At 57.4% G+C, this 26320-nt stretch overlaps 2 protein-coding genes and 1 pseudogene across 2 annotated transcripts; all 3 read left to right on the top strand.

The window, feature by feature from the left end:
* Window positions 1–5229: 5229 nt before the first annotated feature.
* Window positions 5230–5746, top strand: LOC128678422 (uncharacterized; annotated as a pseudogene).
* Window positions 5747–11293: 5547 nt separating this feature from the next.
* LOC128678425 (uncharacterized) lies at window positions 11294–11809 on the top strand (the record flags this gene model as incomplete). The annotated part of the gene is made up of 1 exon (XM_053759971.1): window positions 11294–11809. A coding segment is annotated over exon 1 (516 nt), but the record flags the coding sequence as incomplete, so codon positions are not given.
* A 3292-nt stretch (window positions 11810–15101) lies between these two features.
* Window positions 15102–17114, top strand: LOC128678458 (uncharacterized). Its single transcript, XM_053760032.1, has one exon. The coding sequence runs from the start codon at window positions 15102–15104 to the stop codon at window positions 17112–17114; it is 2013 nt and encodes a 670-aa protein (XP_053616007.1).
* The last annotated feature ends 9206 nt before the right edge of the window (window positions 17115–26320 follow it).

Here is a 26320-nt window from a genome sequence, read left to right as displayed (position 1 = left end):
GGCCGCTGCGTGCCTTCGAGGACTTTCTCGAGAGGGTGGGTGAGGTAATAGGGAGAGCGGCGCCAGCACCGGTGCTACTGATGGGAGACCTCAACGCCAAGCACTCGGCTTGGGGCTCTCCTGTCGACGATCCGAGGGGAGAGGCCCTGTACGATTGGGCTGTGGGATTGGGGCTTGAAGTCCTAAACCGGGGCAACGTCGACACATGCGTGCGGCGGAACGGGGCGTCGATTGTCGACATATCCTTCGCGAGCCCCGTCATTGCCGCGCGTGTCGTGGACTGGCGTGTCCTGGAGGACGTGGAGACCCTCTCGGACCACAGGTACATCCGAATGGGGGTCTCCAACAGGCCCCAGCAGCCCGTACAGGGCTTGAGGGGGCGGGACCGGGGGTTCCCGAGATGGTGTCTGGCTAGCCTCGACAGGGACCTGGCTGAGGAGGCGGCCATGACTGAAGCCTGGACAAGACCCACACCAAGCCGTTCCCTTGGTGTGGATGAGAGGGCAACAGGCCTTCGTGCGTCGCTCACGCGAATTTGCGACGCTTCGATGAGGAGGTCCGGGCCGCCGGCTGCAAAAACGGCGGTTCACTGGTGGTCGGAAGAGATTGCTGCTCTCCGATCCGCCAGTAACCGAGCCAGACGCGAATATACGCGTTGCAGACGGCGGCGTAATGTCGTTGACGGAGAGGAGGCGCGGCTGCACCTCGCTCTCCAGGAGGCCAAAAGGACCCTGTCGGCTGCGATAGCCAAGGCCAAGGACGACGCTTACAAGGAGTTCTTGGCCACGCTCGACAGGGACCCATGGGGGAGGCCATACAGGACTGTTCGCAACAAACTGCGATACGCCCCCCCCACGGCCTCCATGGAACCGGACCTCCTCAAGCGGATCGTGGAAGGCCTGTTCCCCTCTGCTGAGGAATTTGTCCCTCCGAGGATGTCGGCCCCTGAACGGGAGTCCACCACGGCGAGCGTGCCACCGGTGACGGACGAGGAGTTTGACTGGGGACTAAAGCGTCTGGAGGGCCGCAGAAAGGCCCCAGGCCCAGACGGGGTCCCTGGTCCCATACTCCCGGTGGCGGCGAAACACATTGGGAGCCGCCTCAGAGAGCTGTTCGACGACTGCTTGTCGACGGGGCGGTTCCCAAAGCCGTGGAAAGAAGGCCGGCTTGTCCTTATTAGAAAAGAAGGCCGGCCTGAGGACTCTCCTTCGGGGTGGAGGCCCCTCCTGATGCTGGACGAGACGGGCAAACTACTGGAACGTATTGTGGCGGCCCGAATTGCCCAGCATCTGGAAAACGATGGACCCAATGTGTCGGACTGCCAATATGGTTTTCGAAAGGGGCGGTCCACCATTGACGCCATCGGGGCCTTGAGGGCATTCTCGGAGGAAGCAATTGGGAGAGGGGGAGGGGCCGTGGGCGTATCGCTTGATATAGCGAACGCCTTCGGCTCCCTCCCTTATGAAGTGATAGAGGAGGCGCTCCGGTATCACGGAGTGCCCCTCTATCTAAGGAACCTCGTAGGGCACTACCTAACAGGCAGGGAGGTGCTCTACGAGGACAAAGAAGGAAGGAAGTCGAGGGCGATGACCTGCGGCGTTCCCCAGGGTTCGGTTTTAGGCCCCCTGCTGTGGAACGTCGGCTACGATTGGGCCATCCGCGCGGCCCTACCCCCCCGGACAATAGTTATCTGCTATGCAGACGACACAATGGTGGCTGTCCGGGGGGAGCAGTTGGAGAGCACCCTTAGGGCTGCGGCGGTCGCGGCAGACCTGATGCTCACACGCATCAGGATGCTGGGACTAAGGGTGGCCCTCACAAAATGCGAGGTCATCGCCTTCGGGAGGAAGAGGAGCTGGAGACCGCCCTCAAATGAATGCGTTCCCATTGGCGGGGAGAGAGTCCAGGTGAAGCCGTACTTAAAGTACCTGGGCATCATCCTGGACTCACGCTGGGACTTCGGGGAGCACTTTCGTCAATTGGCTCCCCGAGTAATAGGCGCAGCGTCGGCAATGAGCCGTCTGCTGCCCAACGTCGGAGGGCCTGGCGCCTCGTGCCGCCAGCTGTATGCGGGTGTTACCCGCAGCATGGCGCTGTACGGGGCACCGATCTGGTCGGACAGGCTCTCCACAGCCAATAAGGCCCGGCTGCGTAGGCCACAAAAAGTGGTGGCCAATCGCATTGCCCGGGCCTATGTGACGGTGGCTTGGGCAGCAGCTTGCGCTCTTGCTGGAACCCCGCCATGGGAACTGGAGGCCCAGGTACAGACTGAGGTGTACCGGGAGCGGGCCAGGTGCAGGTCACTTGGGATCAGGCTCGCTCCCAGGGAAATGAGGGCGGTCAGGCAGCTGGCCGTGGATAGACTGCGCGAGCGATGGAAAGTTGAGCTTGAAAACTCCCCATATGGTGTAAGAACCATTGGGGCGCTCCTGCCATCGCTCGCAGATTGGGTTGGAAGAGGCCACGGCCAGCTGACCTATAGGCTGACGCAGGTAATGACCGGACACGGGTGCTTCGGTCATTACCTGCACAGGATTGGAAGGGAGGAGAGCGCGGTCTGCCATGAGTGTGGGGAGCCGGATGACACGGCACAACACACTCTGGCAGACTGCGAAAGGTGGGCGGGGGAAAGGGTAGAACTCATTGTGGAGTTGGGAGGAGTGGACCTTGCGCTGCACAGTGTCGTAGAAAAGATGCTGTGCAGCGAAAGGTGTTGGGATGCGGTGGCTTCCTTCTGCGAGGCTGTCATGTCGCAGAAGGAGGCCGCCGAGAGGGAGCGTGAGGCGCAAGCCAACGCCCCTCTGAACAGGAGAGGCAGACGTGGCAGGCGGCGGGCACGTTTCGCCCGTCGTCTGCTACGGTGAGGACGCCTGGCGAGGCAGAACCGGGGGGCGTCGTGGTGAAATGTCCGCGATCCCATGGCGCCCCCACTAACGGTCGGATGGAAAACGCCGCAGGAGGTTTTAGTGGGTAGTCCGGGCCGGCAGCGGCCTGGGAGCCCCACACTCCGGGGGAGATGTTTTTCCCCTGGGTCGCCCGTAAATGGGTTTCCTCCTGCGAGAACAAAAAAAAAAAAAAAAAAAAAAGGTTAGGTTAGGTTAGGTTAGGTTAGGTTAGGTTAGGTTAGGTTAGGTTAGGTTAGGTTAGGTTAGGTTAGGTTAGGTTAGGTTAGGTTAGGTTAGGTTAGGTTAGGTTAGGTTAGGTTAGGTTAGGTTAGGTTAGGTTAGGTTAGGTTAGGTTAGGTTAGGTTAGGTTAGGTTAGGTTAGGTTAGGTTAGGTTAGGTTAGGTTAGGTTAGGTTAGGTTAGGTTAGGTTTGGGGTGCTACTGTCAGGAAACCTCCACGTTGGCTCGATGATTTGAAGGTTTGCTTCTGTCACTTGATCTTTGATTCGGTGATAGCGGCGGCTGACAAGTTATTGGGCTGGTGCACCCTGGGCGACGGTTAATAACTCCCCGTTTAGGGGTCTTGTTAGCCGTTGGCAAATGTCCTGGCAACTGGTGGTGGGTTACCCATGTCGGGTAACCCAGGTTGGAGAGCCAATTGGCTCAGTGGCTGTGAGAGAAGGGGGCTAAGCCCTCTACTCTTACAGCCGTGGTAGGGGTCGCGGGGGAAGAGGAGGGGTTGGTATTACGGTGCGCCGCTCTCCCTATCCTCCGCGACCAGGCGCGGCCATGGCGCAAACATGGTGGTCGGTGGGGCCGCAGAGGAGGAGGACTGCCGGTATTACGGTGCGCCGCTGTCCCTATCCTCTGCGGCCGAATGAGGCGCGGCCATGGCGCAGGCATGGTGGTCGGTGGGGCCGCAGAGGAGGAGGACTGCCGGTATTACGGTGCGCCGCTGTCCCTATCCTCTGCGGCCGAATAAGACGGAGAGCCGCTGCCTCCGGTCTGCTTCCGGACTGGATGGCATGCGGCTCGCCTTGGTGGTTGGGGGCGCGCCTGCGGGCGCCCCCCCGAATCGGTGGGACAGAGGTCCCACCCGGCGGCAGGGGTCCTCCAGATGTCGGAGGGCCCCTGAGAGTGGAGAGTCCGGTCTCTGGTAAAAGAGACCGGCCAGTCGCTGAGGCGCCTTGTGCTAGTTAGATCCGAGGCGCCTCTTTGTAAAGCGGCCGATGGCATCCGCAGGGGTTTAGTGGGTAGTCTGGGCCGTGCCCAGGAGTCCCACACTCAGTGCGTAAATGCATTCCCCTGCGAAAACAAAAAAAAAAAAAAAAAAAAAAAAAAAAAAAAAAAAGGTTAGGTTAGGTTAGGTTAGGTTAGGTTAGGTTAGGTTAGGTTAGGTTAGGTTAGGTTAGGTTAGGTTAGGTTAGGTTAGGTTAGGTTAGGTTAGGTTAGGTTAGGTTAGGTTAGGTTAGGTTAGGTTAGGTTAGGTTAGGTTAGGTTAGGTTAGGTTAGGTTCCCCCCAGGGCGGCGCCAGCGAGGGCGGCCAAGCTGTCGGCCCCTAGCTCCTCGGCTGTAATTCTCAAGTTACAGCCAGAGGCAGCGCAAAAAGGGGCCACATACAGCTCCGCCCTCCTCAAGGCCGAGCAGGCGGTGAGCCTGGAGGGGCTAGGAATCGGCTCGCTTCGGATTCGCCCGAGTGCGACCGGAGCGAGGCTAATCGAGGTCTCTGGCCCCTCCAACTCAGACAAGGCAGATGCGCTTGCATCGGCCTTGAAGGCGGCCCTTTCCGGCGTCGCGGACGTTTCCAGGCCCGTCAAAACCGCGGACTTCCGCGTGACGGGCCTGAATGATGCGGCAACGGCGCAGCGGATAAAGGCTGCGGTCGCGCAAGCCGGGAGCTGCACGGAGGACCAGGTCTGGGTGGGTGAAATCCGCTCAGACTGGCGGGGCTCTGGCTCTGCCCTGATGCGCTGCCCGGTCACGACGGCTAAAAAGCTGATCGAGGCGGGCAGCCTCACGGTAGGCTGGAGTCGAGTGCAACTCCGGCACCTGGAGGCGCGCCCCATGCACTGCTACAAGTGCATGGGGAAGGGGCACACCGCATCGCTGTGCCCCTCGCAGACGGACCGCAGCCGGCTCTGCTATAGGTGCGGGGAGGCAGGGCATTTGTCCGCCTCCTGCACAGCGGAGCCCCGCTGCGCGGTATGCCGCGACGCCGGCAAGCCGGCGGGCCACGTGATGGGGGGTAGGGCCTGCAACCCACCCCCGATCCGAGGGAAAGGGCCGTCCCCTCCTCCGCGCGAGGGAAGGCAAGGGGAGGCGCCAGTCGGCCAAATGGAGGAGTGATGGGGGTCACCTTCCTCCAGGCCAACCTCAACCACTCCGCTAGGGCGCAGGATCTCCTCCTGCAATCCATGGCGGAGTGGGATTTGGATGTCGCGGTGGTCGCGGAGCCGTACGCGGTTCCCTCCCTGCCTCACTGGGCGGGGGATCTGGATGGCCTCGTGGCCATCGTGGCTAGGCCTGGTGCCGCCCCCTCCCCTCGCGATTAAGAAGAGAGGGAACGGCTTTGTGGTGGCGGTTCGGGGAGAGTACGCCATAATTGGTGTTTACTTCTCCCCGAACCGGGATTTGCCGGCCCTGGAGCGGTTCTTGGATGCCCTGGGGCCGGAAATAAGGCGGTTAGCGCCCCTAAAGGTCTTCGTGGCCGGTGACTTCAACGCCAAATCAACGGCGTGGGGGAACCCGGCCACGGAGCCCAAGGGGCGAAAGGTGGAAGAGTGGGCGCTGGCCGCGGGGCTGTCTCTCCTAAACAGGGGGACAGCCCACACGTGCGTGCGACGGACGGGCGGATCGGTGGTGGACCTGACGTTCGCCACCCCCTCCGCCGCGCGCTCCGTGTCGGACTGGAGGGTGGAAGGGGGGGTGGAGACACTCTCGGACCACTTGTATATTCGGTTCGAGGTGTCGGCCGCCCCCCAATGTCAGGCGGCATCATCGTCCCGGGTGCGCAGCCGGTTCCCGCGCTGGGCCCTTACGCGGCTTGACCGGGAGCTGGCGGAAGAGGCGGCCATCGTCGGCCGCTGGAGCCTCCCGCCTCTAGACGGAATGGGGGTGGACGACGCGGCTGACCGTCTCGGCGACGCTTTCACAGCGGTGTGCCGGGCGGCCATGCCAAGCGTAGGTCGAGCCCCCCCTAGGCGGGCGGTCTATTGGTGGTCGGCGGAGATTGCCGCCCTTCGCGTCGCCTGCAACGCGGCCCGAAGGGCCTATAGTCGAAGCAGGCGGCGCAGTCCCCGGGACGAGGAGAGGGATGGTCAGCTGTATGCGGTGTATGTGGAAAACCGTAAGGAGCTGCAGCTGGCCATCGGTCGGGCCAAGGAGGAAGCCTTCGAGGAGCTGGTGGAGGGTATCGAAAGAGACCCATGGGGCCGGCCGTATAAGTGGGCGCGAGACAAATTGCGCCCACAGGCGACCTCGCTAACGGAGACCCTTCAGCCAGCTCTGCTGGGGGAGATTGTCGGGGATCTATTCCCCGGCAATCCGCGAGGGTTTTCTCCTCCGAGGATGGCCCGACAGCCGCCTGACGCGGAGGGAGAAGAGGTGGAGGCGGATCCGCCTCCCGTCACCGACGTCGAAATGGAGGTGGTCCTCGACCGCCTCCAGACAAGGAAGAGGGCACCGGGTCCAGACGGGGTGCACGGGAAAGTGCTTGCGCTGATTCTCGTGCACCTCGGGGAGGAGTTTCGGGGGCTGCTCAACCGCTGTCTGCGAGAGGGGCAGTTCCCGAAATTATGGAAGGAGGGCCGGCTCTGCCTTATTCCGAAGGGGAGCCGGCCCTTGGACTCGGCTTCGGCGGTGCGACCTCTGGTCCTGCTGAGCGAGGCTGGGAAGGCCCTAGAGAGCGTTGTGGCCTCTCGCCTCGTTCGGCATGTGGAGGAAGGCCCGGGACCGCGTCTCTCTGACGTGCAGTACGGATTCCGGGCCAAGAGGTCCACCATCGACGCCCTCAGGCGTCTGCGGTCGGTGACGGAGGAGGCGGATCGAGAAGGCGATGTGACCCTGGCGACGTCTTTAGACGTCGCCAACGCCTTCAACAGCATCCCGCACAGTGTAATACGGGAGGCACTCCGGTACTTTGGGGTGCCCTCGTACCTGCGGCGGCTGTTGGGGGTGTACCTGGAGGATCGTGTTGTCCTGTACGAGGACGGGGGGGGTCGTATGGTTCGGCGGAGCGTCGGATGCGGTGTGCCACAGGGGTCGATTCTCGGCCCTATCCTGTGGGACATCGCATACGATTGGGTCCTGCGGTGCCGGCTTCCCCCCGGGACGGGTGTCATCTGCTATGCGGATGACACTCTCTTCACGTCCCGGGGTGCGAACTTCGGTGAGGCGGCGCGGCTGGCCGAAACGGGCCTCGCCCTTTTGGTCGGCCGCATAGAGAGGCTGGGGCTTCGGGTCCGACTGGATAAGACCGAAGTCCTCCTCTTCCGCGGGGCCCGGACGCGAGGACCTCCCCCAGGGGCGCGCCTCCAGGTGGGTCATGAGGAGTTGAGGGTGAGTGCCCAGATGAAATACCTGGGCCTCATCCTCGACGGGAGATGGTCCTTTGTCCCCCACTTCCGAGAGCTGGGGCAAAGGATCGTCAGGACGGCTGCGTCGCTGGGCCGACTCCTGCCCAATCTGGGTGGGCCCAGCGACGCTGTACGGAAGCTGTACTCCGGCGTGTGCCGGAGTATGGCGATGTACGGCGCCCCCGTTTGGGTGGACGCCCTTGCCGCGGAGAATAAGCGCCTTCTCCGGCAGGCGCAGAAGGTGATCGCGGTAAGGGCGATACGGGGGTACCGTACCGTGGCGTACGCTGCGGCCACAGCCCTCGCGGGCGACCCGCCGTGGGAGTTGGTGGCGGAGGTGCTCGCCGAGGTTTACCACTTTGTGGCGAACAGGAGGGAAATCGGCGAGCACCCCTCGCCTGAGATAGTCCGGCGGGTCCGCTTGCGAGGGCAAGCGGAACTCATGCGGAGGTGGGAGGCAGACCTGGCGCGGGCAACGTACGGTGTACGCACAGTGGAGGCCCTGCGCCAGGTCCTGGAGAGATGGATGTTGAGGCGGCGCAAGCCTCTCACCTTCCGCATGACGCAGGTGCTCACCGGGCATGGCTGCTTCGGTGAGTACTTGCACCGCGTGGCCCAGCGGGAGACCGAGCCGGTCTGCCACGATTGTGGCGAGGCTCGGGACACTGCTCAACATGTTCTAGAGCAGTGTCCCAGGTGGAGTCGGCAGCGCCACGATCTGGTGGCAGTGCTCGGTGGAGTGGATCTGTCGCTCCCGAGTGTCGTCAATGCGATGCTCGGGAGTGACGGAGCCTGGGCGGCAGTGGCCTCCTTCTGTGAGACTGTTATGTCACAGAGGGAGGCCGAGGAAAGGAACCGCGAGGACCACCCCCTCGCGGAGCCGATCCGCAGAAGGCGGACGGGGGCGCGACGCAGGCGCTACCTTGCGCGCCTGCAGGCGCCCCCCTAAATCGGTGGGACTAGTCCCACCCGACGGCAGGGGTCCACCAGGTGTCGGTGGGCCCCTGAGAATGGTGAGTCCGGTCTCTGGCGAAAGAGACCGGCCAGTCGCTGAGGCGTCTTGTGTTAGATAGATCCGAGGCGCCTCCCTGTAAAGCGGCCGATGGCACCCGCAGGGGTTTAGTGGGTAGTCTGGGCTGGATAGCGGCCCAGGAGTCCCACACTCAGTGCGTAAATGCATTCCCCTGCGAAAACAAAAAAAAAAAAAAAAAAAAAAAAAAAAAAAAAAGGTTAGGTTAGGTTAGGTTAGGTTAGGTTAGGTTAGGTTAGGTTAGGTTAGGTTAGGTTAGGTTAGGTTAGGTTAGGTTAGGTTAGGTTAGGTTAGGTTAGGTTAGGTTAGGTTAGGTTAGGTTGGGGAACCACCCCACAGTGCTTGCGTCCACGTCGCGTTCCCCGGGCAACGTCGCGTCCTAACCACCGTAACGGAGTGGTTAGGCCGACGGCTAAAGTGCACTGTGCAGTAGGAGCAACTCGCTAAAATGAATGGTACTCAACTGCGGGACGCCTCCGGGCGTTTCTTGAAAAAGGGCCCTTCTCAGGGCCACCCTAACGGCCCTTCTCAGGGCCACCCAAACGGCCCTTCTCAGGGCCACCCAAACGGCCCTTCTCAGGGCCAACTAAAGGGAAGGAGTGGAAAGCGTGGGGGGAAGATTTCGGTGGGGGGAGAGAAAAGTTCGGGCGGGAAGGACGGAACTGATAAGGAGCGGTCCAGGTCCGAACATGAAGAAAGTCGCGGTGGATCGGAAGGGGAAGCAATGGCGGATGAGAGTGGTGTGGCTACGGTCCAAGGAAGGCTGTGGAACCCGTTGGGAAGTGTGGGCTCCATCACCTCGCTGTCCGAATCGGTGCTGGGTGCCAAGCGCCTCTACTCGGAGGTAGCGAGTGGGTCCGGATCCGGTTCGGACACGGAGGTTGATTGGACACGGCCGGAAATATTGCCGAAGGCAAAAAGAGGGAAGGCTCGAGGTGCCTCGAATATGACGGGAGCCCGGGCTGAAACGCGAAGGAGTCGGGAGGAGGATGTGGAGGCCTCCTTCTCAGCCACTCTGGGAACTCGGGCCTTCCGGAGGGGAGAACACCCGAGTGGGGACGAGGGGTCGGATGTGGCCCCCATTGAGGTACGGGACTTCAGTGCCTTGGGTGCTGACGGACTTATGGCTACTGCGGTGGAGAGGCTGGGAATTATAACCAGCCTCGTCAGAAAGACCACCGCCTTCAAGGGGGGCTTCAGCGCGAAGATTCTGCGTGCCTCTACGGACATCAGGGATATCATGGATACCCTGGTGTCGCGTAACGAGTCGGACGAAGTACGGCGCCTCAGGGCTGATAATGGTCGCCTCCAAAGAGAGGTGGCCAATATGAGGGCAGAGGTCGCTGCGCTCCGCAGCGGGTTTGAGGAGGCTCGCCGCGAGGTCAACCAGGCTGCGCGAGCTGCGGAACAGCGGGCAGGTGCACCTGCAGAGGAAGAGAGGCTGATGGAGAGGCTGGAGGCTTCCATAGCCAAAATGATAGATGGCCGCCTAGCAGAGCTGAAGACTTGCCTCCCTCGGATGGTCACCCGCCCACCTCTGGCGGGTGACAGTTCGAGGGTGGCCAGGGCCACTAGGGCGGCCATTGCGGAGGCCTCCGGATTGAGTCCGGCGCTGCTGCCTAAGCGGACGGGAATGGAAGGCCGTAGAAGGGAAAGTGCTGAGGAGGGGATGGAGTGGGGGCCGTCGACCTCTGCAGTTCCGGACGAGTTCCCGGAGCTCCCTGGAGTTGAGGATGGGCCGACGACCTCGGCAATTATGGTCGACGGATCCCCGGAGCTCCCCTGGGTTGAGGTTGGGAGGAGGAGCAAAGGGAAGGGAAAGGGCAAAAAATCCAAGCCCAAGCCCGAGGCGGTACCCAAGGGGGCCCCCTCAACCGTGCCCAAGCCCACGGCGGCGCCCACGGGGGCGCCTAAGTCTGTGCCCAAGCCTACGGCGGCGCCCGCGGAGGCGCCTACGTCTGTGCCCAAGGAGTCCCCCAAGGCGGCGCCACTGAGGGTGGTGAAAAAACTGTCGGCCCCTAGCTCCTCGGCTGTAATTCTTAAGTTACAGCCGGAGGCAGTGCAAAATGGGGCCACATACAGTTCCGCCCTCCTCAAGGCCGAGCAAGAGGTGAACCTGGAGGAGCTGGGCATTGGCTCGCTTCGGATTCGCCCGAGTGCGACCGGAGCGAGATTAATTGAGGTCCCCGGCTCCTCTAGCTCAGGCAAGGCGGACGCACTTGCTTCGGCCTTGAAGGTGGCTCTGGCCGGCGTCGTGGACGTTTTCAGGCCCGTCAAAACTGCGGATTTCCGCGTGACGGGACTGAATGATGCGGCAACGGCGCAGCGGATAAAGGCTGCGGTCGCGCAAGCCGGGAGCTGTACGGAGGACCAGGTCTGGGTGGGTGAAATCCGCTCAGACTGGCGGGGCTCTGGCTCTGCCCTGATGCGCTGCCCGGTCACGACGGCCAAAAAGCTGATCGAGGCGGGCAGCCTCACGGTAGGCTGGAGCCGGGTGCAGCTCCGGCACCTGGAGGCGCGCCCCATGCACTGCTACAAGTGCATGGGGAAGGGGCACACTGCATCGCTGTGCCCCTCGCAGACGGACCGCAGCCGGCTCTGCTATAGGTGCGGGGAGGCAGGGCATTTGTCCGCCTCCTGCACAGCGGAGCCCCGCTGCGCGGTATGCCGCGACGCCGGCAAGCCGGCGGGCCACGTGATGGGGGGTAGGGCCTGCAACCCACCCCCGATCCGAGGGAAAGGGCCGTCCCCTCCTCCGCGCGAGGGAAGGCAAGGGGAGGCGCCAGTCGGCCAAATGGAGGAGTGATGGGGGTCACCTTCCTCCAGGCCAACCTCAACCACTCCGCTAGGGCGCAGGACCTCCTCCTGCAATCCATGGCGGAGTGGGATCTGGATGTCGCGGTGGTCGCGGAGCCGTACGCGGTTCCCTCCCTGCCCCACTGGGCGGGGGATCTGGATGGCCTCGTGGCCATCGTGGCTAGGCCTGGTGCCGCCCCTCCCCTCGCGATTAAGAAGAGAGGGAACGGCTTTGTGGTGGCGGTTCGGGGAGAGTACGCCATAATTGGTGTTTACTTCTCCCCGAACCGGGATTTGCCGGCCCTGGAGCGGTTCTTGGATGCTCTGGGGCCGGAGATAAGGCGGTTAGCGCCCCTAAAGGTCTTCGTGGCCGGTGACTTCAACGCCAAATCAACGGCGTGGGGGAACCCGGCCACGGAGCCCAAGGGGCGAAAGGTGGAAGAGTGGGCGCTGGCCGCGGGGCTGTCTCTCCTAAACAGGGGGACAGCCCACACGTGCGTGCGACGGACGGGCGGATCGGTGGTGGACCTGACGTTCGCCACCCCCTCCGCCGCGCGCTCCGTGTCGGACTGGAGGGTGGAAGGGGGGGTGGAGACACTCTCGGACCACTTGTATATTCGGTTCGAGGTGTCGGCCGCCCCCCAATGTCAGGCGGCATCATCGTCCCGGGTGCGCAGCCGGTTCCCGCGTTGGGCCCTTACGCGGCTTGACCGGGAGCTGGCGGAAGAGGCGGCCATCGTCGGCCGCTGGAGCCTCCCGCCTCTAGACGGAATGGGGGTGGACGACGCGGCTGACCGTCTCGGCGACGCTTTCACAGCGGTGTGCCGGGCGGCCATGCCAAGCGTAGGTCGAGCCCCCCCTAGGCGGGCGGTCTATTGGTGGTCGGCGGAGATTGCCGCCCTTCGCGTCGCCTGCAACGCGGCCCGAAGGGCCTATAGTCGAAGCAGGCGGCGCAGTCCCCGGGACGAGGAGAGGGATGGTCAGCTGTATGCGGTGTATGTGGAAAACCGTAAGGAGCTGCAGCTGGCCATCGGTCGGGCCAAGGAGGAAGCCTTCGAGGAGCTGGTGGAGGGTATCGAAAGAGACCCATGGGGCCGGCCGTATAAGTGGGCGCGAGACAAATTGCGCCCACAGGCGACCCCGCTAACGGAGACCCTTCAGCCAGCTCTGCTGGGGGAGATTGTCGGGGATCTATTCCCCGGCAATCCGCGAGGGTTTTCTCCTCCGAGGATGGCCCGACAGCCGCCTGACGCGGAGGGAGAAGAGGTGGAGGCGGATCCGCCTCCCGTCACCGACGTCGAAATGGAGGTGGTCCTCGACCGCCTCCAGACAAGGAAGAGGGCACCGGGTCCAGACGGGGTGCACGGGAAAGTGCTTGCGCTGATTCTCGTGCACCTCGGGGAGGAGTTTCGGGGGCTGCTCAACCGCTGTCTGCGAGAGGGGCAGTTCCCGAAATTATGGAAGGAGGGCCGGCTCTGCCTTATTCCGAAGGGGAGCCGGCCCTTGGACTCGGCTTCGGCGGTGCGACCTCTGGTCCTGCTGAGCGAGGCTGGGAAGGCCCTAGAGAGTGTTGTGGCCTCTCGCCTCGTTCGGCATGTGGAGGAAGGCCCGGGACCGCGTCTCTCTGACGTGCAGTACGGATTCCGGGCCAAGAGGTCCACCATCGACGCCCTCAGGCGTCTGCGGTCGGTGACGGAGGAGGCGGACAGAGAAGGCGAGGTGACCCTGGCGACGTCGTTAGACATCGCCAACGCCTTCAACAGTATCCCGCACTGTGTAATACGGGAGGCGCTCCGGTACTTCGGAGTGCCCTCGTACCTGCGGGGGCTGTTGGGGGCGTACCTGGAGGAGCGGGTCGTCCTGTACGAGGACAGGGGAGGCCAAATGGTCCGGCGGGGCGTCGGGTGCGGTGTCCCGCAGGGGTCGATTCTCGGCCCTATCCTGTGGGACATCGCATACGATTGGGTCCTGCGGTGCCGGCTTCCCCCCGGGACGGGTGTCATCTGCTATGCGGATGACACTCTCTTCACGTCCCGGGGTGCGAATTTCGGTGAGGCGGCGCGGCTGGCCGAAACGGGCCTCGCCCTTTTGGTCGGCCGCATAGAGAGGCTGGGGCTTCGGGTCCGACTGGATAAGACCGAAGTCCTCCTCTTCCGCGGGGCCCGGACGCGAGGACCTCCCCCAGGGGCGCGCCTACAGGTGGGTCATGAGGAGTTGAGGGTGAGTGCCCAGATGAAATACCTGGGCCTCATCCTCGACGGGAGATGGTCCTTTGTCCCCCACTTCCGAGAGCTGGGGCAAAGGATCATCAGGACGGCTGCGTCGCTGGGCCGACTCCTGCCCAATCTGGGTGGGCCCAGCGACGCTGTACGGAAGCTGTACTCCGGCGTGTGCCGGAGTATGGCGATGTACGGCGCCCCCGTTTGGGTGGACGCCCTTGCCGCGGAGAATAAGCGCCTTCTCCGGCAGGCGCAGAAGGTGATCGCGGTAAGGGCGATACGGGGGTACCGTACCGTGGCGTACGCTGCGGCCACAGCCCTCGCGGGCGACCCGCCGTGGGAGTTGGTGGCGGAGGTGCTCGCCGAGGTTTACCACTTTGTGGCGAACAGGAGGGAAATCGGCGAGCACCCCTCGCCTGAGATGGTCCGGCGGGTCCGCTTGCGAGGGCAAGCGGAACTCATGCGGAGGTGGGAGGCAGACCTGGCGCGGGCAACGTACGGTGTACGCACAGTGGAGGCCCTGCGCCAGGTCCTGGAGAGATGGATGTTGAGGCGGCGCAAGCCTCTCACCTTCCGCATGACGCAGGTGCTCACCGGGCATGGCTGCTTCGGTGAGTACCTGCACCGCGTGGCCCAGCGGGAGACCGAGCCGGTCTGCCACGATTGTGGCGAGGCTCGGGACACTGCTCAACATGTTCTAGAGCAGTGTCCCAGGTGGAGTCGGCAGCGCCACGATCTGGTGGCAGTGCTCGGTGGAGTGGATCTGTCGCTCCCGAGTGTCGTCAATGCGATGCTCGGGAGTGACGGAGCCTGGGCGGCAGTGGCCTCCTTCTGTGAGACTGTTATGTCACAGAGGGAGGCCGAGGAAAGGAACCGCGAGGACCACCCCCTCGCGGAGCCGATCCGCAGAAGGCGGACGGGGGTGCGACGCAGGCGCTACCTTGCGCGCCTGCAGGCGCCCCCCTAAATCGGTGGGACTAGTCCCACCCGACGGCAGGGGTCCACCAGATGGCACCCGCAGGGGTTTAGTGGGTAGTCTGGGCTGGATAGCGGCCCAGGAGTCCCACACTCAGTGCGTAAATGCATTCCCCTGCGAAAACAAAAAAAAAAAAAAAAAAAAAAAAAAGGTTAGGTTAGGTTAGGTTAGGTTAGGTTAGGTTAGGTTAGGTTAGGTTAGGTTAGGTTAGGTTAGGTTAGGTTAGGTTGTACGAGGTGTGCTAAGTGTGTACGAGGTGTGCTAAGTGTGTACGAGGTGTGCTAAGTGTACTGAGGTGTGCTAAGTGTACTGAGGTTGCGTCGAGTGCAATTGAGGTGTCTTGGTGTTTATTGTCACTAAGAGTTTTCTCTTGGTTATCTATTTTGTTTTTGACGGGTTCAGTGTCTTGGCTCCTTGTGGAGTTGGGGCACTGACAGGATCCTATCTGTTGGTACGGGAAACAAGGTCGCGTATTTGACCAAAGCTACCAGACCGCTGGTGCGGAGTAGCTCAGTTTCTCGTAGCCAGGCAGGGGCCAATTGCTGCCCCCTGTCTGTGAATTTTGCTTTGTTTTTTGCCCCATTGGGGCCATTTATTCTGACCTGGTCACGTCTGGCCCAACATGGGTAGGACCGTGGCCAAATCTGCGAGGGGAAGATCTCTGACCCCAAGGGGGAAGAGATCAACCGGGGGGGATAAAGAAGAGGTGATAAATGTGGAAGAGGGAGAGAAGACGGTGATTAGCCGATCGGAGTCTCTCTACTTTTCCGACGGAGACTCGGACGGGTCAGTCTGGCTCCCAGACGTTGAGTTAGGCAGGAAGCGGGGCCAAGCCCCTAAGAGGAAAGCGTCGGAGGATGTTGAGGAGGCTGAAAGGGCCTCCAACAAGCTTTCCTCCGTCACGAGAGGCCGGGCTGCTCGTCGGGGCTCTTATGCTGGAACGGCTGAGGCAAGGGAGAGGCTCCGCGATCTTTCGGCGGACTATGCCCAGTTTGAGCGTGAGTTGGAGAGAGCTGGCACCAGCAGCTATTTGAAGGGCATGGAGCAGACCAATAAGAGGTGCCTGGTGGATGAACACCTCGAGGTAGTGAGGGCGGCTGCCCAAAGAGTGTTGGCGGAGGCCGGAAAATCCGGCAATTTAAAGGGAACGGCATGGCGGGCCATGAATGAGGCCTGCCATGATATTATTGTGGCGGCCGGAAAAATAGAGGCCCAATGTGAGGAGTCGGAGGCTGTCCGCATCCTAAGAGCGGACAACAAGAGGATGCGGGAGCAGCTTTCGCTCCTCCAACAGGAGACAAAGGCCCTCCGCACGGCCTTTGCGGAACGTGTGCCTCCGACGCCGACTGAGGCCCAAACACCGGTGGGTGCCCCCTCGCTGGAGGACATCAGAGGACTCCTTTCCGAATGGAAGGAGTCCTTTGAGAGGAACATGTTCCTCAAGCTGGGGGGCATGGTGAATGACCGCCTCAAGGAGGCGGAGAAGAGAGGCATCCTGGCCCCGGAACCAATCGTTCGGCCGCCTCTCGCGGCTGACGAGAGGAGGAAGGAGGCTGAAGCACCGGCCCCAGGAACGGGACGAAGCTACGCCGGTGCAGTTGCGGGGGCTACCCTCATGCCCCCAGCGCGACCTGGGCCTGCACCCAAAGCCGCCCCGGCTAAAAAGCAGCCCAAACAGGGGACGGTACAGGCCCAGGCACCTGCCGTTGTACCTCCGCCTCAAGAAGGTGAACAGGGGTGGGCTGAGGTGGTTAGGAAGGGGAAAAAGAAGGGGAACAAACCATCCCCTTCTGCCCAGCCTGAGCCTACCCCAGAGAAGGCCCCCAAGGCGAGCGCACAGCCGCCTAAAAAGATCAGGTTTGCCCCACCTAAGACTTCGGCGGTGGTGGTGACCCTCAAGCCGGAGTCCAAATTGGATTACCGCGCGGTGATAACGAAGGCCACCACCATCGACCTTTCGTCGATAGGGGTGAACCACGTGTCGGCTGTGCGAGGCACGGCAACGGGGGCCCGAATTATCGAAATACCCGGAGCTAATAGCGGGGCTGCGGCGGACAGTCTCGCAGAAAAGCTCCGGGAGATCATCGGTAGCGAGGCGGAGGTGAAAAGGCCGTTTAAGGTGGCACAAATCAGGGTCTCCGGCCTTAATGAGGGAATAACGCCGGAGGCCCTAACTGAGGCCACAGCGAGGGCGGGAAAATGTCTACCGGGACAGGTCAGGGTGGGTAATATCCGTATGGCGCCGGACATGACGGCGTCGGTGATCATCACCTGCCCTGTGGCGGCTGCCAACGCCCTCATAGACGAGGGGCGTCTCCTCGTTGGTTGGACGGCCGCCAAGGTCAGGGGGCTGGAGGCCTTGCCCATGCGGTGTTTCCGGTGCATGGGCATAGGCCACACCAGAGCCCTCTGCCCGTCCCCGGTGGACAGGTCGGAGCTGTGCCATCGCTGTGGCAAAACAGGGCACATGTCTGCAGAGTGCGGGGCCAGCGAACCCTGGTGCGCGGTGTGTTACGCGCACAAGATGGTCGCCAAGCACATAATGGGCGGCCCCTCGTGCAATCCCCCGCGCACGCGGGGCAAACTGGCCCCCGCAAATAAGGGAGCCTCCGTGGGCGCCGCGATGGAGCACTAATGCCAGGCAGGCCTGCGCAACAGGTTGAGGTGTTGCAGGCCAATGTTAACCACTGCGCCCGTGCACAGGACCTCCTAGTCCAGCACGTGGCGGAGTGGGGCATTGGTGCTGCCGTCGTGGTGGAGCCGTATTGTGTCCCCCCCCTTCCTACTTGGATCGGAGACACGGACGGGCTGGTGGCAATCACCTCTCCCCGAACTGGAGATCGCCCACCCCTCTCGAGAATCGACTGTGGTCCGGGATACGCGGCGGCCAAGTGGGGAGAGTTTGCCATAGTTGCGGCATACTTCTCCCCCAATAGGCCGCTGCGGGCCTTCGAGGACTTTCTCGAGAGGGTGGGTGAGGTAATCGGGAGAGCGGCGCCAGCACCGGTGCTACTGGTGGGAGACCTCAACGCCAAGCACTCGGCGTGGGGCTCTCCCATCGACGATCCGAGGGGAGAGGCCCTGTACGATTGGGCTGTGGGTTTGGGGCTTGAAGTCCTAAACCGGGGCAACGTCGACACATGCGTGCGGCGGAACGGGGCGTCGATTGTCGACATATCCTTCGCGAGCCCCGTCATTGCCGCGCGTGTCGTGGACTGGCGTGTCCTGGAGGACGTGGAGACCCTCTCGGACCATAGGTACATCCGAATGGGGGTCTCCAACAGGCCCCAGCAGCCCGTACAGGGCTTGAGGGGGCGGGACCGGGGGTTCCCAAGATGGTGTCTGGCCAGCCTCGACAGGGACCTGGCTGAGGAGGCGGCTATGACCGAGGCATGGACAAGACCCACACCAAGCCGTTCCCTTGGTGTGGATGAGAGGGCAACAGGCCTACGTGCGTCGCTTACGCGCATTTGCGACGCATCGATGAGGAGGTCCGGGCCGCCGGCTGCAAAAACGGCGGTTCACTGGTGGTCGGAAGAGATCGCTACTCTCCGATCCGCCAGTAACCGAGCCCGTCGCGAGTACACGCGTTGCAGACGGCGGCGTAATGTCGTGGAAGGAGAGGAGGCGCGGCTGCACCTCGCTCTCCAGGAGGCCAAAAGGACCCTGTCGGCCGCGATAGCCAAGGCCAAGGACGACGCCTTTAAGGAGTTCTTGGCCACGCTCGACAGGGACCCATGGGGGAGGCCATACAGGACCGTACGCAATAAACTGCGATACGCCCCCCCCACGGCCTCCATAGAACCGGACCTCCTCAAACGGATCGTGGAGGGCCTGTTCCCCTCTGCTGAGGAGTTTGTCCCTCCGAGGATGTCGGCCCCTGAACGGGAGTCCACCACGGCGAGCGTGCCACCGGTGACGGACGAGGAGTTTGACTGGGGACTAAAGCGTCTGGAGGGCCGCAGAAAGGCCCCAGGCCCAGACGGAGTCCCTGGTCCCATACTCCCGGTGGCGGCGAAACACATTGGGAGCCGCCTCAGAGAGCTGTTCGACGACTGCTTGTCGACGGGGCGGTTCCCAAAGCCGTGGAAAGAAGGCCGGCTTGTCCTTATTAGGAAAGAAGGCCGGCCTGAGGACTCCCCTTCGGGGTGGAGGCCCCTCCTGATGCTGGACGAGACGGGTAAGCTGCTGGAGCGCATCGTTGCAGCCCGAATCGCCCAGCATCTGGAAAACACTGGGCCCAATGTGTCGGACTGCCAATATGGCTTTAGAAAGGGGCGGTCCACCATTGACGCCATCGGGGCCTTGAGGGCATTCTCGGAGGAAGCAATTGGGGGAGGGGGAGGGGCCGTTGGCGTATCGCTCGATATAGCGAACGCCTTCGGCTCCCTCCCTTATGAAGTGATAGAGGAGGCGCTCCGATATCACGGAGTGCCCCTCTATCTAAGGAACCTCGTAGGGCACTACCTTACAGGAAGGGAGGTGCTCTACGAGGACAAGGAGGGAAGGAAGGCGAGGGCGATGACCTGTGGCGTTCCCCAGGGTTCGGTCTTAGGCCCCCTGTTGTGGAACGTCGGCTACGACTGGGCCATCCGCGCGGCCCTACCCCCCCGGACAATAGTTATCTGCTATGCAGATGATACAATGGTGGCTGTCCGGGGGGAGCAGTTGGAGAGCACCCTTAGGGCTGCGGCGGTCGCGGCAGACCTGATGCTCACACGCATCAGGATGCTGGGACTAAGGGTGGCCCTCACAAAATGCGAGGTCATCGCCTTCGGGAGGAAGAGAAGTTGGAGACCGCCCTCAAATGAATGCGTTCCCATTGGCGGGGAGAGAGTCCAGGTGAAGCCGTACTTAAAGTACTTGGGCATCATCCTGGACTCACGCTGGGACTTCGGGGAGCACTTTCGGCAACTGGCTCCCCGAGTAATAGGCGCGGCGTCGGCAATGAGCCGTCTGCTGCCCAATGTCGGAGGGCCTGGCGCCTCGTGCCGCCAGCTGTATGCGGGTGTTACCCGCAGCATGGCGCTGTACGGGGCGCCGATCTGGTCGGACAGGCTCTCCACAGCCAATAAGGCCCGGCTGCGTAGGCCACAAAAAGTGGTGGCCAATCGCATCGCCCGGGCCTATGTGACGGTGGCTTGGGCAGCAGCTTGCGCTCTTGCCGGAACCCCGCCATGGGAACTGGAGGCCCAGGTGCAGACAGAGGTGTACCGGGAGCGGGCCAGGTGCAGGTCACTTGGAATCAGGCTCGCTCCCAGGGAAATGAGGGCGGTCAGGCAGCTGGCCGTGGATAGACTGCGCGAGCGATGGAAAGTTGAGCTTGAAAACTCCCCATATGGTGTAAGAACCATTGGGGCGCTCCTGCCATCGCTCGCAGATTGGGTTGGAAGAGGCCACGGCCAGCTGACCTATAGGTTGACGCAGGTAATGACCGGACACGGGTGCTTCGGTCATTACCTGCACAGGATTGGAAGGGAGGAGAGCGCGGTCTGCCATGAGTGTGGGGAGCCGGATGATACGGCACAACACACTCTGGCAGACTGCGAAAGGTGGGCGGAGGAGAGAGTGGTCCTCGTGGTTGAGCTGGGAGGAGACGACCTTGCGCTGCACAGCGTCGTAGAAAAGATGCTGTGCAGCGAAAGGTGCTGGGATGCGGTGGCTTCCTTCTGCGAGGCTGTCATGTCGCAGAAGGAGGCCGCCGAGAGGGAGCGTGAGGCGCAAGCCAACGCCCCTCTAAACAGGAGAGGCAGACGTGGCAGGCGGCGGGCACGTTTCGCCCGTCGTCTGCTACGGTGAGGACGCCTGGCGAGGCAGAACCGGGGGGCGTCGTGGTGAAATGTCCGCGATCCCATGGCGCCCCCACTAACGGTCGGTTGGAAAACGCCGCAGGAGGTTTTAGTGGGTAGTCCGGGCCGGCAGCGGCCTGGGAGCCCCACACTCCGGGGGAGATGTTCTTCCCCTGGGTCGCCTGTAAATGGGTTTCCTCCTGCGAGAACAAAAAAAAAAAAAAAAAAAAAAAAAAAAAAAAAAAAAAAAAAAAAAAAAAAAAAAAAAAAGGTTAGGTTAGGTTAGGTTAGGTTAGGTTAGGTTAGGTTAGGTTAGGTTAGGTTAGGTTAGGTTAGGTTAGGTTAGGTTAGGTTAGGTTAGGTTAGGTTAGGTTAGGTTAGGTTAGGTTAGGTTAGGTTAGGTTAGGTTAGGTTAGGTTAGGTTAGGTTAGGTTAGGTTAGGTTAGGTTAGGTTAGGTTAGGTTAGGTTAGGTTAGGTTAGGTTAGGTTAGGTTAGGTTAGGTTAGGTTAGGTTAGGTTAGGTTAGGTTAGGTTAGGTTAGGTTAGGTTAGGTTAGGTTAGGTTAGGTTAGGTTAGGTTAGGTTAGGTTAGGTTAGGTTAGGTTAGGTTAGGTTAGGTTAGGTTAGGTTAGGTTAGGTTAGGTTAGGTTAGGTTAGGTTAGGTTAGGTTAGGTTAGGTTAGGTTAGGTTAGGTTAGGTTAGGTTAGGTTAGGTTAGGTTAGGTTAGGTTAGGTTAGGTTAGGTTAGGTTAGGTTAGGTTAGGTTTTTTTTTTAGATTTCTCCTGGATGCTACACGACATCCGGGAGGAATTTATTATCGAGCATTATTACAGAGTTTCTTACAAAATATATATCGTAGTTTTACATAAGCAATTGTCTTTGATTTTACAGTTTTGTTGCCTCTGCGATTTGATACAGTGGCGTTTATTTTATAATCACTTAATTATTAATCTAGTTACAATTGTAGGTTAAATTTTTTCAAGTTAGTTAGTATGCTGTGTAAATGGTTGCTAATGTCTTGATGGTGGAGTCTCGGTGATGAATTTGATATAGGTCATATGGGTCTATCTTGTAGATCCTGGCTACTTCTTTGTGTTCGTTTCTTGATTTGTAAAATTTTGGGCAGTGTTCTATTAGGTGTTTCATGGGTTGTATGCTAGGTTATAAGTTGAGTAGTTTCAAAATTCGGTGCTATTTTTTTTTTTTTTCTGTAATTTTTCTTAATTGTTCTAAACTTGGGAAGAATTTATTAATGTGATGGCCTGTTATTTCCTGTAATCCATTTTTAGTTGTGTTACCGCTATGTTACTGTTGGAGGATTGTGCCATTCCGAGGGCTGAAATTTTGTTTTTAATGAGGATTGCTGCTTTAACTTTTTGAAAATATTGAATGAATTCGTGGTGCGTGCGGTAGCTCTTCATGAGGTTTATTTGGAGGAATTTCGTTTCTGTTTAATATCCAAAGTCAGTGGCTTCTTCTATTCTGTTTATGGCTGCCCTTATTCTAGGGCACAGCTTATGGTCGGTTGCGGAGTGGTTTAGGTTGAGTTGTGTGTCTTGGATGTTCCTTATTTGGCCTTTGCCTGCACAGTTGTAACAGCAGGCTGACTCTGGAGCGTTCTTGGTTGGACAGGTGTCAATCTGGTGGTCAGGGGATGCACAGTGTGCGCACGGTTTAGTTTTGGATGTGCACTTGTTTTTCGTGTGTCCAAATTGGAGGCACGAGTGGCACTGTATAAATCTTGTTTGGGGGGCTACGTGCACTCGTTGCAAGTCAACAGCGATCCTCTCTAGTCCGATGATACGGGCGTAAACAGAGGGGTCGACTTCTAGTACGGCGTTGTATAGTTTAGGGTTCCTGTTGTTAGTCAAGTAGCACAGCCTGATTGATTCTGTTGGGAGAGTGTTTTGTGTTGTGATGATTTGTATAAGTTCTTCTCTTTTTATTCGGCTATGGATTCCCTTTGCAATAATTAGTGGTTTACGTTTCTTTGGTATAGAGGCTTTCAGGTGTTCGAACTGGTTAATGTACTCTAATGTTTCTTTCTGTTGTTGTGGGTTTTCAACTTCTATTATAAGTTTGTCTTTTGTAATCTGGGTTATTTTGCTAGGGGCGAAGTTCTTATCTTTAAATGAGATTTGTTCTCTCAGAGTCTGTATAGCTGGTTTGGCGTTGTCGCCGTCGGGGGTTGGGGTCTTGACAAGAATGGCTGGTTTAGTGGGGGTCTTGGCGGTCAAAGAGGCATATGTGGGGGCCTTGGAGGGAGTAGAGAGGGTATGGAACGCCTCAAGCTCCTCCCTAAAAACCCGTCTGAGAGTGTCTTCCTGAATAGTGGGGTTTGGGGTTAGGGGGTTAGGGGTGTCCTGAGAGCTTTTCTCACTATTGCTCGATGTGATTCTTATCGTAGTGCTCTTAATAGCTTCTGCTGCTTCTACTATTAATTTCTTATTGGGTGCTGTGACGCTTTTTCCTTGATTGATTGCTTCAATAATGATGTTTGCTAGCTGATATATTTTTTCTGTGGGGTTTTCTGACAAATTGGGGAGGGTCGGGGGGGTGGGCAAAGTGGCTTTAACGCTAGCCATGGTAAATGAAAGAAAAAAATGACTTTACAAAAAAAAAAAAAAAAAAAGGATAAGAGAAATATTTTAACTTTATAAATTAATATCTTAGGAACTAGTTGAGAAAAGATTTCAAAAATGGCGTAGGTGTACTTCTGTGGGTCTAATCTATTGGAAAAGAGTGCAATTTTGACCAAAAATGCGAAAAAGTAGTGAAAATTTCCGATTTTACGAGATTAATATCTCAGAAAGTACTGGGTATAAAATTCCAAAAACAGCGTGAAACTTATTTTTTAGGTCTAGACTATGGATGTATATTGTTGGTTTGTCCAAAAATCCCGTAGGAGAAAAGTGATTTTTCAGTTTGAAATTACGTAAAGTCGTCGAGAAAGTGTTCTCTTTTTTGGTTAGGACGGTCTATCTCAGGAACTATGGCAGGGAAAATTCTCAGATTTGGCACAATTATGGTCAGATAGATGCACTAGGGGCTCAACTATGTCACTTAGCTCTGGGGCTCCAGGGTCCTGGTGTGTGATGACGCGAAGTCGCCAGATGTTGAATTTCGGCAGGAAAAACGGCTGTATCTCAGGAACGCGGGATCCCAGGGACTTGGTGAAACTGCCTTCAGATGCGTCTTCTTACCGCACTTCAGGAGGCAGTTGAACCACTAGCGTAGGTGCATGGGTTTAGCCGCAAACACAAGAAAACCGCTGATTGGCTGTGATCGTTTTTCTGTGATAGCCACCTGATGGCTCAGCAGAAATGTCTCAAATTTGGTGAAATTGTGGTCACTGATTTTACACATAAGATAGCAGTTCAAAAAAGTGGGGTTATCGATCTTATTCCAGAGAAAAAATTTTTTGAAGTTTAAAATTTTTAAAAGTGAAAATGTTTGGGTTTCCTGTTGTTACACTATTGTCTTAATATCACTGTACTATATGTCAAAAGTTGCGCACTGTTGTAACCTTTAATTTGGTATATGAATCATAAAGATATCTGTCCACTGGGTTTTTTTATTGATTTTAATATGAAAAAAGTCAACGAAAATTTAGAGTTTTTGCACTTTTAAAAATAGTTACTAAAAATCTACACTTATAACACTACACACAGTTTATAGCACTAATATGCACGCATTTTTTAAGGTATCTCACTTAGCTGTAGCACTTTTAGATCCGGAGGTATTAATTTTTTAAACGAAAAATGGGGAATTTTTTGCGCGGAGCGACGTGGACCGTGTGCGTTCAGCTCGCGCGCGGCGGGGAGACTGGGTTAGGTTAGGTTAGGTTAGGTTAGGTTAGGTTAGGTTAGGTTAGGTTAGGTTAGGTTAGGTTAGGTTAGGTTAGGTTAGGTTAGGTTAGGTTAGGTTAGGTTAGGTTAGGTTAGGTTAGGTTAGGTTAGGTTAGGTTAGGTTAGGTTAGGTTAGGTTAGGTTAGGTTAGGTTAGGTTAGGTTAGGTTAGGTTAGGTTAGGTTAGGTTAGGTTAGGTTAGGTTAGGTTAGGTTAGGTTAGGTTAGGTTAGGTTAGGTTAGGTTAGGTTAGGTTAGGTTAGGTTAGGTTAGGTTAGGTTAGGTTAGGTTAGGTTAGGTTAGGTTAGGTTAGGTTAGGTTAGGTTAGGTTAGGTTAGGTTAGGTTAGGTTAGGTTAGGTTAGGTTAGGTTAGGTTAGGTTAGGTTAGGTTAGGTTAGGTTAGGTTAGGTTAGGTTAGGTTAGGTTAGGTTAGGTTAGGTTAGGTTAGGTTAGGTTAGGTTAGGTTAGGTTAGGTTAGGTTAGGTTAGGTTAGGTTAGGTTAGGTTAGGTTAGGTTAGGTTAGGTTAGGTTAGGTTAGGTTAGGTTAGGTTAGGTTAGGTTAGGTTAGGTTAGGTTAGGTTAGGTTAGGTTAGGTTAGGTTAGGTTAGGTTAGGTTAGGTTAGGTTAGGTTAGGTTAGGTTAGGTTAGGTTAGGTTAGGTTAGGTTAGGTTAGGTTAGGTTAGGTTAGGTTAGGTTAGGTTAGGTTAGGTTAGGTTAGGTTAGGTTAGGTTAGGTTAGGTTAGGTTAGGTTAGGTTAGGTTAGGTTAGGTTAGGTTAGGTTAGGTTAGGTTAGGTTAGGTTAGGTTAGGTTAGGTTAGGTTAGGTTAGGTTAGGTTAGGTTAGGTTAGGTTAGGTTAGGTTAGGTTAGGTTAGGTTAGGTTAGGTTAGGTTAGGTTAGGTTAGGTTAGGTTAGGTTAGGTTAGGTTAGGTTAGGTTAGGTTAGGTTAGGTTAGGTTAGGTTAGGTTAGGTTAGGTTAGGTTAGGTTAGGTTAGGTTAGGTTAGGTTAGGTTAGGTTAGGTTAGGTTAGGTTAGGTTAGGTTAGGTTAGGTTAGGTTAGGTTAGGTTAGGTTAGGTTAGGTTAGGTTAGGTTAGGTTAGGTTAGGTTAGGTTAGGTTAGGTTAGGTTAGGTTAGGTTAGGTTAGGTTAGGTTAGGTTAGGTTAGGTTAGGTTAGGTTAGGTTAGGTTAGGTTAGGTTAGGTTAGGTTAGGTTAGGTTAGGTTAGGTTAGGTTAGGTTAGGTTAGGTTAGGTTAGGTTAGGTTAGGTTAGGTTAGGTTAGGTTAGGTTAGGTTAGGTTAGGTTAGGTTAGGTTAGGTTAGGTTAGGTTAGGTTAGGTTAGGTTAGGTTAGGTTAGGTTAGGTTAGGTTAGGTTAGGTTAGGTTAGGTTAGGTTAGGTTAGGTTAGGTTAGGTTAGGTTAGGTTAGGTTAGGTTAGGTTAGGTTAGGTTAGGTTAGGTTAGGTTAGGTTAGGTTAGGTTAGGTTAGGTTAGGTTAGGTTAGGTTAGGTTAGGTTAGGTTAGGTTAGGTTAGGTTAGGTTAGGTTAGGTTAGGTTAGGTTAGGTTAGGTTAGGTTAGGTTAGGTTAGGTTAGGTTAGGTTAGGTTAGGTTAGGTTAGGTTAGGTTAGGTTAGGTTAGGTTAGGTTAGGTTAGGTTAGGTTAGGTTAGGTTAGGTTAGGTTAGGTTAGGTTAGGTTAGGTTAGGTTAGGTTAGGTTAGGTTAGGTTAGGTTAGGTTAGGTTAGGTTAGGTTAGGTTAGGTTAGGTTAGGTTAGGTTAGGTTAGGTTAGGTTAGGTTAGGTTAGGTTAGGTTAGGTTAGGTTAGGTTAGGTTAGGTTAGGTTAGGTTAGGTTAGGTAGGTTAGGTTAGGTTAGGTTAGGTTAGGTTAGGTTAGGTTAGGTTAGGTTAGGTTAGGTTAGGTAGGTTAGGTTAGGTTAGGTTAGGTTAGGTTAGGTTAGGTTAGGTTAGGTTAGGTTAGGAGGTTAGGTTAGGTTAGGTTAGGTTAGGTTAGGTTAGGTTAGGTTAGGTTAGGTTAGGTTAGGTTAGGTTAGGTTAGGTTAGGTTAGGTTAGGTTAGGTTAGGTTAGGTTAGGTTAGGTTAGGTTAGGTTAGGTTAGGTTAGGTTAGGTTAGGTTAGGTTAGGTTAGGTTAGGTTAGGTTAGGTTAGGTTAGGTTAGGTTAGGTTAGGTTAGGTTAGGTTAGGTTAGGTTAGGTT

This window comes from Plodia interpunctella, chromosome 19 (genome assembly GCF_027563975.2).
Source record: "Plodia interpunctella isolate USDA-ARS_2022_Savannah chromosome 19, ilPloInte3.2, whole genome shotgun sequence".
Classification (NCBI taxonomy): domain Eukaryota; kingdom Metazoa; phylum Arthropoda; class Insecta; order Lepidoptera; family Pyralidae; genus Plodia; species Plodia interpunctella.
The sequence above is the reverse complement of the archived record's forward strand: the minus strand, read 5'-3'. Positions and strand labels throughout refer to the sequence as shown.

What these genes read in the sequence shown, in the direction of transcription:
- LOC128678458 (XM_053760032.1), top strand. Translation starts at nt 15,102, where the DNA reads ATGGGTAGGACCGTGGCCAAATCTGCGAGGGGAAGATCTCTGACCCCA.